The following is a 12,137-nucleotide window of genomic DNA, read 5'->3' on the forward strand; positions in this document are numbered from 1 at the left end:
GCAGGTGATCAACTATCTAAAAAAATAAAATTAAAAATCTATGAGAAAATCTTCTGCAAGTGATGAAAATGCTTTATATCTTGATTATAGGGGTTGTTTCCTAGAAGTAGAAAGCAATTTAAACACTTCAAGTGGATACAGTTAGCTCTGTACTGATAAGACCAAATATAAAGGTTTCTAGAATTAACTGGATAATATTAATAAACCAGCACCCAGAGAAACACAAACATTTATAAGTATTTTTTAAAAGCATATTATTTATATTCAAACTTCCTTTACGGCATAATGCATCAGATATCCATACATTCTGCAGACCTATCTAATAATTTTGAAAGCTTACTTTGCACTAGGAACTATGCTAAAATCTAGCCATTCTACAGCACCTGTAGGCGGCTTGTCATATCTTGACAACAGCTGCTCATTGCTTGAATGTCCTCATTTATGCTTTCAAGTTCCTGAAAAGGAGAAAAATTGCATCAAATATTATATATACTATTTAATAAATGTCTCCTCTCTTGGCCAAATCCTTAGTCATTCATACACATACACACTCACACACACATTTTGTCAAGGCATAATAAGAGATTCCACATTTAAACTAGAAATGCTTAAAAAGACAAATACCTATTGCTAAAAAGATATAAAGAAGTTAATCTATTCTTTCAGAGAGTACAGAGAAAACATAAATGTTTAAAAAATATGCATAATTTTTGTTTGTTCATGGACTTTTGTTTTGTTTTGTTTTAGTTTGTAGTACTGGGAATTGAACCCAAGAATGTTCTACCACTGAGATATAGCCTTGATACCAGGAGGACCATCTTGCCCCTAGATGTTCCAACAAAGAATCTCTCCAGACATTACCAGTGACCCCTGGGGAACAAATCAAGGGGGAGAGGCCAAAGATGCTACCACAAATCTTTTAGTTCAGAGACAGTCCCTAACATATATCTGGCCCCATATGTAAACAGTGCCAAGGTTAAATATCTAGATTTATAAATTCAACAGTGGTTGCAGGGCAGGGGTTGTAGATTTATAAATTCAATAGTGGTTGTAAGACTGGGTGGAGCACTTGCCTAGCATGTGTGAGGCACTGGGTTTGATCCTTTGCACCGCATAAAATATTGTGTCTATCTACTACTAAAAAAAAAATTTTAAAGTGGTTGCACAATTGCCTTCTAATTGTTCATCATTCCTTCTTTATTTATGAGCTAAAGCACTTCTATAGAAACAAGGCTCCCCTTAACAACTGCATGATGCAATTGTTAAAAAAGACAAAATAAATGCTTGACCCTTTCCTTTAGTTAGCAATTTTCAAAGTATATTAGTTTCCTTATATCTACTGAAGATAACCAATGAAGATTCAGTTTGATTTTTAATATCATTATGAACTCATAGATTTCATGTTTGATGTGTTTCAGTTCAATGCAGTTATAATAATTACTGATGCTCAAACTGACTTATCTTTGGTCAGTATAAGCCTCTCTAAGAAATTTACCTCCAGAGTCTATTTGACACTTACCCAGTAGTCTTCCTAGACAGTTTCCTTACTTTCTGGCAATGATAAAATAAAGTTGAGAGACCATAATTTGGATGTGTTTATCACTACTATCTCTTCCTTTTTTTTTATGAATTCTACCAAACTTTTCTTTTGCACTTCTAGGATTCAACAGATGGTCATCTTTTCATTGTTAAGCTTACCTTCAGTCAATGAAATCCTACAAAACTGCTAAAATATTTATTGCAGTCAATAAAATCCTATGAAACTGCTAAAATATTTATTGCAACCATGTATAACACTTCCATGTCATTCACAAAGAAATGTCAATATCATATTAACAATATTACATATTAACATAATAAAATACTATAGAATTAAAAAAAATAAATAAAACTTATTTTCATAAGGAATAAACAGCACTCAAGTTTGATGAAACCTTATTTATACATTGAAGTAATTGATCCCTGAAACTTGCATAATTTAGGACTAAGTAAAGGTGATTCAATACTAATTACTCTCCCAAGAAAAAGTAGTTATCCACAGGAAAGTTATTCAATGAGGAGATTTTTCTATTGGAAAACTATTTAGAGAAATATTATTTTTTGTTAAAACACTAAAATTCCTAAGAGAATTTCCTAGAACAAATATTACACTTTCTAAGAACAAGCATTAGCAGAGTTTAGATTCAGAAATCATCCATTTCAAATAAAAACTAACGATACAGCTGGAGTATAGCAAGTCATTTTCTATTTGAACGTGGTACATTAACAGCAAATGTACCAACTTAATTCAAAATAATACTCATCCAAACAATACTCAGTGAGTTTTCAAGGAGTGCTAAACAAAAAGAATTCACATACCTCCTTCACTTCTTTGAAAATGCTTACAAATTCTTCATTGATGGCTAAACTTCTGCGTTCAATATCTCCACGTAAATTTCTTCGAGTCCGCAAACTATTTTCAACAAAAAATGTTGAAAGTGCCTTGAGAGCTTCCAACATCTCCTGTTTCAATTGATAATACAAGAAAATTATTGAGATTAATTTTTAGGTGGTTTCCTAATCTCAAGATAAAATGTACTGAAATCACTTTTGATGAATTTGTTTCCATTCAACAATCCAAAAACTACTGGATGACCTTCAAACTACTGAAGAGTAAATTTATTTCTGGAATATAATAGGTATATACTTAGCTTACACATAATGGCCTAAATATAAGGTTATTCACTGCAAAATTGTGTGGAATTACAAAAATTGGAAATAACTGAAATGTCCACCCAAAAAATTGGCTAAATAAGTTATGACATTAATTTTTCAAAATGAAGAAATCCTTTACGTACTTGATATGAGCTCTGAGATAAAGTGAAACTGCAAGGTATAGAAAGTTGCAATACCAACTGTTATAAAATAAAAATGCATATATACACACAAATTTACTTGCATACATATATCATCTCTAGAAGCATCTACACAAGAAATCAGTGCCACTGGTCACCTCCAGGCTAGGAACTGAGTCACCAGAGGCAGGATTGAGAAGAAGACCTCTCTGAGGTGACTATTCAACAGGCAGCAAGTGTAAAGACCCTAAAGGGGAATGAAGAAGCCAGTGTGACTAAAGCTCCCGAAAACTATTACAGGTTTTAAGCAAGAGAGTAACACAATATGTTATATGCAGCTAAAGTTTATTCCAGGGGCTGGGGTTCTGGCTCAGCAATAGAAAGCTCACCTAGCGTTCAATCCTCAGCACCACATACAATTAAATAAATAAAATAAAGGTATTGTGTCCAACTACAACTAAAAAATATATATATATTAAAAAAGTTTATTCCAACTTTTTAAGAATGGATGGTACAGGAAGGCAAGAAAGCAAACAAATAAAACTAAAATAATCTAAGCAAGACTTGATGATGTCTTCACCAAGACAGTAGCAGTGCAGATGAAAAAGAAATATTCACCACCCCCAAAAAATTTAAATGTACAGTCTATAAGAGAGTTTCATTTATGGGTTGCATGGAACAGGTGAAAAAAAGAACTAAAACCAAAAATTATTTATATGCTTCTTGCCTGAATGGATGAATGGTGATGTTCTTTTTAGCAGTGAGAGCAGAATTGGTCTGGGGGAAAATCAAGAATTTTGTCCTTGTTTTTATAATGTCAATCAGGTGTTCAATTGAAGGTATAATAATTGACAACTATTTCTACAAAATCTGAAACTAGGTACAGGTGTCAGTAACAGGGTTACAGATTAGAGAGTCATCATTCGTAATGCTATTTATAAAATTAAAGGAGATCGATTACCTACAGAGAGAATATGGTTGGAGGAGACAGCAGAATTCTGTTCAGGATATTCTCTTAGAACCTGGCATTCTACAGATAAAAATGCCTACACCTGAACTACTGTATATTCTAGGAGGCTTACCCTTCCAGCTTTCAGTTATGTTATTTGAAAGGAAAGTGACCACCACACTAGGGGCTAACATTATGCTGCAGCTAACATTCATTCAGCCTGCCCTGCACCTAACATTAATTTAAAATATTGGCTGGATTGACAAAAATAAAGTATTTAAGTGCAACTTAATATTAGTAAAAATGTTTACAACTACAAATGCTTATTGTAAACACATTCGCGCACACACACACACACAAAGACTGCCTTAAAATATTCTAGGGCCTGGCTGAATGGACAGAATCCTAAAGTTATCAGTTACATGACTTAACCTAGTTGCATTCCCTCCATGCCTTATTTTTTCTCCTGGGTAAAAAGGAGAGAATGTTATCAACATTAGAGTAGTTGTACTGCATGAAATAGTAAATATCAATGTTAAACACATTAAGCAATGCCAATTTATGATAAAATAAACATTTGTTAAGAAACAGCAAGTGCTGGGCACTGTGCTTAGAACTTCACCTGATATTCTCTAGAGTCCTCACAACAACCCTAAGAAAGTTACTAGCAGTATTCCCAGTTCCCAAACAGAAGCTTAGAGAAGTTAAGGAACTTGCTCAAATCACCATGCACAAATGTGGTGGTTAGCGCTAACAATTACTGATGGCCTTAGAACCCTTCTTTTCCAATTCATGACACTGTTATGTTACAAATTCTTACTGACCTTTTGTTTTCCAATTACCTACATATTTACCTATAAAGCTCTCACTTTTTCTAGCTCCCCCCCCCATTCTTCAGGCGACTGCGTGATATAGAAATTATATTTAGCTACGACAGGAGCTGGAAAGTCCAACCCTAGTTTCAGAAGCAACTTGGTCGGTTGTTTATCTTTAAAAAAATAACAATAAAATAAATAATGGGTAAGTCCACAAGTCATAGGCAGCACTTAGCTTACAACAACAAAAACTAGTAGATGAGTTCCTGCACGCCTTGGGTAGAAAGCAGATCTTTGGCGCTGCAAACTGTTGCTGTTCTCACCTGGTAGTGGAAATGCTCCCTGCTCTCACTGTTCGGCCCTCCTAACGCCCAATCGCGACGCCCTACCAAGCAAGTCCATCTCAGACACCTTCACACCTGGGGGTGAGGGGAGGCGCCTTCCGAGAGGCCACAACAGGAAGCCCCTTTCCCTTCCAGGGTCTTCTCGGGCTTGCCTTCTCACCTGCCCCGAGCTGGCAGAGCCGCGCGCCGGGGGGTCTCGGGTCACTCGCGGCTCCCCGCGCAGCCGGCACCGCGTAGAGGCCAGAGTGTGCGGACCGACAACGCCCCCTGTCCGGCTCCAACCCTGGGAAAAGAGGGGTTCTAGGACCTGCGGCCCTGCTCGCCCGGGTTACCTTGTCGTTGTCCAGCCGCGTCTCCAGGATCTTATGCAGCTTGCGCGACAGAGGGTTGCTGGTCTGCGCCGACGTCCCGCCTGCCCCATTGCTGAAGCCATTGGCGGCCCCGGAGGCCGGCACAACGACCACTTCCCCGCCGCCCTCTGCCATAGCTACTCGCGACCCACGACCCACGACCCACGACCCGCCCCCAGGGGCGGTGCTGCCAGCTCAGCCCTAACTGGGTTCACAGGCGGGCAGAGCGAGAACTGCGCATGTGCATATCGGTCTGCGCATGCGCCCTGATGAGGCCGGCTCGTCCAGGCTGACCCGCTTCAGCTCCAGTGAGAGGAAGAAATTCGAGGTATTAAAAGTGGCTTCGTGATTCCTGAATCTAAGAAATTCTGAGCCAGTTAAACGCAAAATGCACTGAATCCTGCGCCTGGCATACGCGTTCAATGAAACACTTCTTCTTAAGTTAACTTTATCCGATTCGTCTTTCCGAAGAGTATTTACTGAATACAGAGCATATGATTCTGATAGACTGTAGAAAATAAGTTATGCGTGAGAGACACGTCAGTCATCCTGCTACGTTCTCTCTGGCTTTGTGTCTAAAGTTGTTCTGCCAACTCAGCAGCACTATAATCTCTCATGGAGAATTTGTGTGTGCTGGCTGGGAAGGAGCAGATGTTCAACATCACCCGCCAAGGTCTATCGTCTCTACCTTTGGGGTTATAACTGTTCTGGTTCCTGCCACTGGCTCCTCCATCAGCTTGTCCCAGGCCTCTGTAGTCCGTGCCTGAGTTAAAGTCACTTCACTCTCCAACTTTAATTCCTCCTGCAACTGATTAACACGGACTTGGGCTTGCAGCTCTGCTTCTGTAGTGAGCTGCTGCTCATCCCACGCTGCTGCTATCTTGCATAACTCTTTCTCTTTAGGCCACACTGCTTGCTCACTAGCAACAGTATTTCCCATACTTTTGGGGGTGTTTAGTGCATCAATCGCCATATTCAAAAGGTGGTCCCCAAGCATCCATAATAGTTGCCACGGCCCCCCCACCCCCCGCCTCACACACCACATTTCCCCTTTCCAACTGCCATAGTCTCTGTGCTCAGCATTTTCTTTGACTTCCTGCAGTGCTCACCAGTTGCCACATGCATAGCCCAGTTGTGCCAGGGCAGTGGAGTAGATTCTGGAGAGACACAAAAAGTTATCTGGAGACTGCATGAGAGACCTCTGACTTATTGAGAAAAGCTTACAAGAGATCAAAGACGTATTCTGTTCATCATAGGATGTTTAGCAGCATTCCAGGCCCCTACCCACTAAATGCCAGTAGCACCATCCCCAGTTAGAACTATCAAAAATGTTTTCATAAATTGCTAAATGTCCCTGAGGCCCAAATTTGCCCTGGTTGAGAACCATTATTCTAAGCCTTAAAGATATTAGTTCCCTAATGTTACTTTTGACAAATTACCCAAACTGAACACAGTGTCACACACCTGTAATCCCAGCTCCTCCAGAGACAGAGGCAGGAGCATCGCAAATTCTAGGCCAGCCTCAGCAATTTAGCATGAAGCTGTTGCAAAATAAAACATAGCTGGGCACAGTGGCACACACCTGTAATCCCAGTGGCTAAGGTGGCTGAGATAGGAGTATCCCGAGTTCAAAGCCAGCCTCAGCAATGGGGAGACACTAAGCAACTCAGTGAAACCCTATCTCTAAATAAAAATACAAAATAGGACTGGGGATGAGGCTCAGTGGTTGAGTGCCCCTTAGTTCAATCCCCAGTACTTCCAAAAAATAGAAAGGACTGGAGATCTGGCTCAGGGTAAAGCACCCTTGGTTTTAATACCCAGTATCAAAACAAAAAGAAAAGAAAAAATTACCCTTAAACTTGTGTTTTAAAAGAATATTCATTGCAGTTTATTGGTCAGGAACTACAGCATGAGTTGACAAGGTTATTAGGTGATTTAGGCTCAAGGTATCTCATGAAGTTGTAGTCCAGTATCAACTAGGACTGCATCATCTAAAAGCTTATTGGGGGTTGGAGGATCTGCTTCAAGATGGCTCACTCATATAGCTGGCAACTCAATGCTACATGTTGGTATAAGTTAGCTCTGTGGGCCTCTCCACAGAGCTGACTGAATGTCATCATTATGTGGCACTCTTACTATTAGGTATCTACTATAGAGGTAATACAAAAATTTCCCAAAGTGTGTGATCAAAGATATTCACCACATCATGTTTTGTATTAGAAAGAAACAAAATAGAAGTACACAGGGAGGGAAGAGAGAGAAGTGGGGAGAAAGTTAGGGAGGCAGACAACCAAAGTGTTATCTATGGGGGACTAAACAAATTAGAGTGCTTTCATTCATTCAGGATAACACTTTGCAACTTTTAGCTGGTATCACATAATTTCGTGACGCTAACTATAAATTATAGTGTAAGCGCTAAAAAAATCAATATTTATCTACAATTAAAGTAAGGACTCAAGTGTTTTATCACTTACATATATTTTTGAATGAAGTTTTTCTTTTAGCAAAAATATTTAAGATAATTTTGTATATTGAGTTCCATAGTATACTAGAACACTAACAGAATTAAAAGAAAGGCTCTGACCCAAATAATGGGAAAACAAATCTGTGCATATAAAAGAGTAAAGGATGTTTGCCAAGCTACGACAAGCTGAGATAAACTAGCATTTTTTTTTCTTACACATGATAGTTGAATGGAGGGAGGTCCCATCCGGTTTCCCACCCTCATGTGAGTGCTTATTTAAGCTTTCTTGTTTTTTGGCTTCCAAGATAAGTGGAAGTCACATTATATTGACCACTGTGGTTTCATCAAAAGGACATTTATTAAATCCACATTTGGTGAATCAGAATTTTCAGCCTTCTGCATTTTACATTACATTAATAATAATAGCTCCCATTATTTAGCATCTGCATTTATTGAGTATCAGACTCTGCTAGACTCTTCATACACTATTATTATCTTCACAATTATCCTACAACGTGAGAATCATTCCCATGTTATCATGTAATTAGTACTCTGTTACTGATGAGTAATCTAAGGCTAAGGAATCTTTCCAAGGTCATATGACTAACCTCAGATCACATAGCTAGTTACTCGTTTACTTGGCAGTTAGAAACAAGATTCTATTACTGCTTCCTTGGTTCCAGTTTTGAGTTGTATACACCTCTCCTTGAAATGTAGGCAAAGAGAAAAAAAAAAAACTTTTGCAGGTGAAGTTTCAAATGTGGTCTGTGTTTGTCTTGATGTGGTTTTTAATGTCTTCACACTGACAACAGCATTATTTTTCTAAAACACAGATTTAGTGCTTTTTTTTTTTTTTGGCTTTAGAATCCATGATGGCTGTATACAACCAGAGATATGAAAAAATGTACTGTATATGTATAATAAGAGTTGTAATGCATTCTTTTGTCATATATAAATAAAAAATTTACCTAAAAAAGAATTATAATGCATTCCACTGTCATATACAAATAAAAAAAAATTTAAAGCCATGATGGCAATTAGTGAATAAAAGAACATTTTAGCAGGGTACACATGAGACTTCATAATCAGACCTTCATGATCAGATCTCACATTATCATTTTAACCTTAATTCTGGCACCTGCTCCATGACTGTGATATTGTGTTTGTTGGATACAAACACATCACAAACTTAAGTCTCCATTCATTCACTCTTACAACCCTCTTGTCTCAGTCCAGTCAGGCTGCTATAACAAAACTGCCTTGGACTGGATGGCTTATAAATAATAGAAATTGATTTCTTACAGTTCTGGGGGCTAGGAAGTTCAAGATCAAGTAGCCAGCAGATTCAGTGCTGATGAGGGCCTACTTCATGATCCAATAGACAGTCATCTTTTCATTGTTAATCTCACCTGGTGGAAGGGAGAGACTGGCTAGTTCTCTGGGGTCTCCTTTATAATCCCAAACCTGGGACCTTTGCTCTTATGCTCTAATCACTTCTCAAGGCTCTGCCAGCCTCCATATATCCCCATTTGGGGGGTTAGGATTTCAACATATGAATTCTAACAAACACTCAGACCTAATACTACTGTCCTAGGAATGCCTGCTCTTGTGAGATTGATCAAATTATATTTATCCTCAGGATTCCCCACAGATATCAATTCTTCCCTGCATGTTCACAATGCAATCCTCCTTAAGCAGAATTAACTAATCTCTTATGCAAATTCCATAGCCCTTAACATATGATGCCTATTATAACTTGCCTCATCTGATTATTTTTAAAAAATGATTTATGTATTTGCTGTTCTCCAGCTAGACTCAAAGTACCTACATAATGGAGACTCTGTCAGGCATCTCTACCTTCCTAGTTTCCAGCACAGCATGTTGCATAACATATATCAGTAAGTTAAATCCTTAACAAATGAAAAGTATTGAAGTTTTATGGTTTTATAAGTTATGGTTCATAAGTGAAGCTTAAAGGAGCAAACTGTGCATGAGTTAAGTAGAAAATTATTTACTGAAGGAATTTTGACTATGTCTTAGAATCAATAGGAAAGAGAAAGAACCAAGTTTGTAAGAGAGGCAGAAGCCACCAAAAGCAAATACACAAAATCATTGCACAGAACAGCTTGTCATAGGTCCACTGTCATCAGATTTTCTACCCACATAGTGATCCTAGACACAAGATTCCTCTGTGGCACAGCTGCTGATGCTGTGCCTGGAAACTCTGTGTTGCCTAAAATTCTATTACCCTCTGAAGAAGTCTTCACTGTCCATGACTTTTGTGTCACTTTCTCTTGATGCAAAGTCTAGGACAGGCTGGGGTGCTGTGATGCACATCTGTAATCCCAGTGACCCCAGAGGTTGAGGCAAGAAGATTGTTAAATTCAAGGCCAGCCAAAAGTGCAAGAAATAAAATCAAGAATCAATAAATGGGATGGATTCAAACTAAAAAGCTTCCTCCCAGCAAAAGAAACAACCAATGAGGTGAACAGAGAACCTACATTTTGGGAGCAAATTTTTGCCACATGCACATCAGATAGAGCACCAATTTCCAGGATATATAAAGAACTCAAAAAACTTAACATAAAACAAAGAACTCAATCAATAAGTGGACTAAGGAGCTGAACAGACACTTGTTAGAAGAAGATATGCATTCGATCAACAGATATATGAAAAAATGTTCAACACCTCTAGTAATTACAGAAATGCAAATCAAAACTAAGATTTCATCTCACACCAGTCAGAATGGCAATTATCAAGAATACAAACAACAATAAGTGTTGGCAAGGGTGCAGGGGCGAAAACACTCACTCACATATTGCTGGTGGAACTGAAAATTGGTGCAGGCAATCTGGAAAGCAGTATGGTGACTCCTTAGAAAACTGGAAATGGAATTACCATTTGACCCAGCACTCCCACTCCTCAGTCTATACCCAAAGGACTTAAAAATAGCATACTCTAGTAATGCAGCCACATCAGTGTTTACAGCAGGTCAATTCATAATAGCCAAACTGGAACCAACCTAGATGCCCTTTAATAGATGAGTGGGTAAAAAACTGTGGTATATATACACAATGAAATATTTATTTTATTTTTTTTACTTAGTTACACATGACAGTACAATGATCTTGACATATCATACATTTGAATCAGATGGGATATAATTTCTCATTTTTCTGAGTATGCAGTTTGCAGAATCACATTGGTCATGCAGTCACATATATACACACACAGTAATAATAATGTCTCATTCTACTATCCTTCCTATCTTCCCAACCCCTCCCTTCCCCTCCCAACACTTCTCTCTACCTAATCTAGGGTAACACTATTCTTTTTCTTTCCTCACATATTCATACATGTATTTTGTATAACAATGAGGGTCTCCTTCCACCATCCATGCAATTCCCTTTCTTCCTCCCTTTCCCTCCCACCCCTCTTCCCTATGTAGATGTAATCTTCTTCCCATGCTCTTCCTCTCTTCCCCATTTACTCAGCAATAAAAGAATAAAATTATGGCATTTGCAGGTAAATGGATGGAGTTAGAGAATATCATGCAAACCAAAGGCCAAATATTTTCTATGATAAGTGGATGCTAATCCAAAATGAGTAGGGGGCATGGGATGAGTGGAGGAACTTTGGATGGGGCAAAGGGGAGAGAGGAAAGGGCGTGGGGGTAGAAAAGATGGTGGAATGAGTCAGTCATCATTACCCTAGGTACACGTATAATTGCACAAATGGTGTAACCCTCCTTTGGGTACAACCAGAGAAGTTAAAATTTCTGCTCTATTTGTGTACAATGAATCGAAGAACATTCTGCTGTCATGTATAACTAATTAGAACAAACAAATAAATAAACAGGCTCAACAGGCCTGTCTCAAAATAAAATGACCTGGGGATGTAGCTCAGCTATAGAGCGCCCCGGGGTTCAATCCTCAGTACCAAAATAAACAAATAAAAAAAGGTCAAGGACAGATATTTCTCATTTCAGAGCTTAGATAATAGGTTTGGGCCTAATGCCAGGAAAACTGAGAAAATAGAAAATTGATCCAATACAGAAAAAGAATTTATGTACTGTGCAAGCTCCATTCCCACTAACAAGCACATGAATGAATGAATGGATGGATGGATGGATGGATGGGTGGATGCCAAATGTCCACCAGAGGTTGTCCTTCAGATAGGCAATATCAACATATACTCTCTCCACCCCCATACACATATGCTTAAGGAATGTTTTTACCTTATAAATTCCCAATCCAAGCATCCTAACAGCTTAAATCACAAGACCTAAGCTCAGTTATAAACATCTGTTTTAACAGTTTCTAGAGGCAGCAGATTTAAGAAACAAAGAGTTTCAAGGGCAGCATTAGAAATGGTATCAGGG

General features: G+C 38.5%; 1 protein-coding gene across 10 annotated transcripts in view; it reads right to left on the reverse strand.

The window, feature by feature from the left end:
- Window positions 1–5,531, reverse strand: part of Cog6 (component of oligomeric golgi complex 6) — a 145,410-nt gene extending 139,879 nt beyond the window's left edge. For 9 of the 10 annotated variants that reach the window (XR_013423421.1, XR_013423422.1, XR_013423426.1 and 6 more), the window contains exons 1-3: window positions 5,275–5,531; window positions 2,359–2,502; window positions 384–455 (exon numbers count right to left, since the gene is read on the reverse strand). Coding sequence is in view for 2 of the 10 variants with exons in the window: in XM_078016086.1 (XP_077872212.1) it covers window positions 384–455; window positions 2,359–2,502; window positions 5,275–5,427 (369 nt within the window). In the remaining 8 variants the exon portion in view is untranslated. The remainder of the gene's footprint in view (window positions 1–383; window positions 456–2,358; window positions 2,503–5,274) is intronic. The other variant, XM_078016085.1, reaches the window with a different exon arrangement.
- Window positions 5,532–12,137: the final 6,606 nt, after the last annotated feature.

Source organism: Ictidomys tridecemlineatus, chromosome 6 (assembly GCF_052094955.1).
Source record: "Ictidomys tridecemlineatus isolate mIctTri1 chromosome 6, mIctTri1.hap1, whole genome shotgun sequence".
Classification (NCBI taxonomy): domain Eukaryota; kingdom Metazoa; phylum Chordata; class Mammalia; order Rodentia; family Sciuridae; genus Ictidomys; species Ictidomys tridecemlineatus.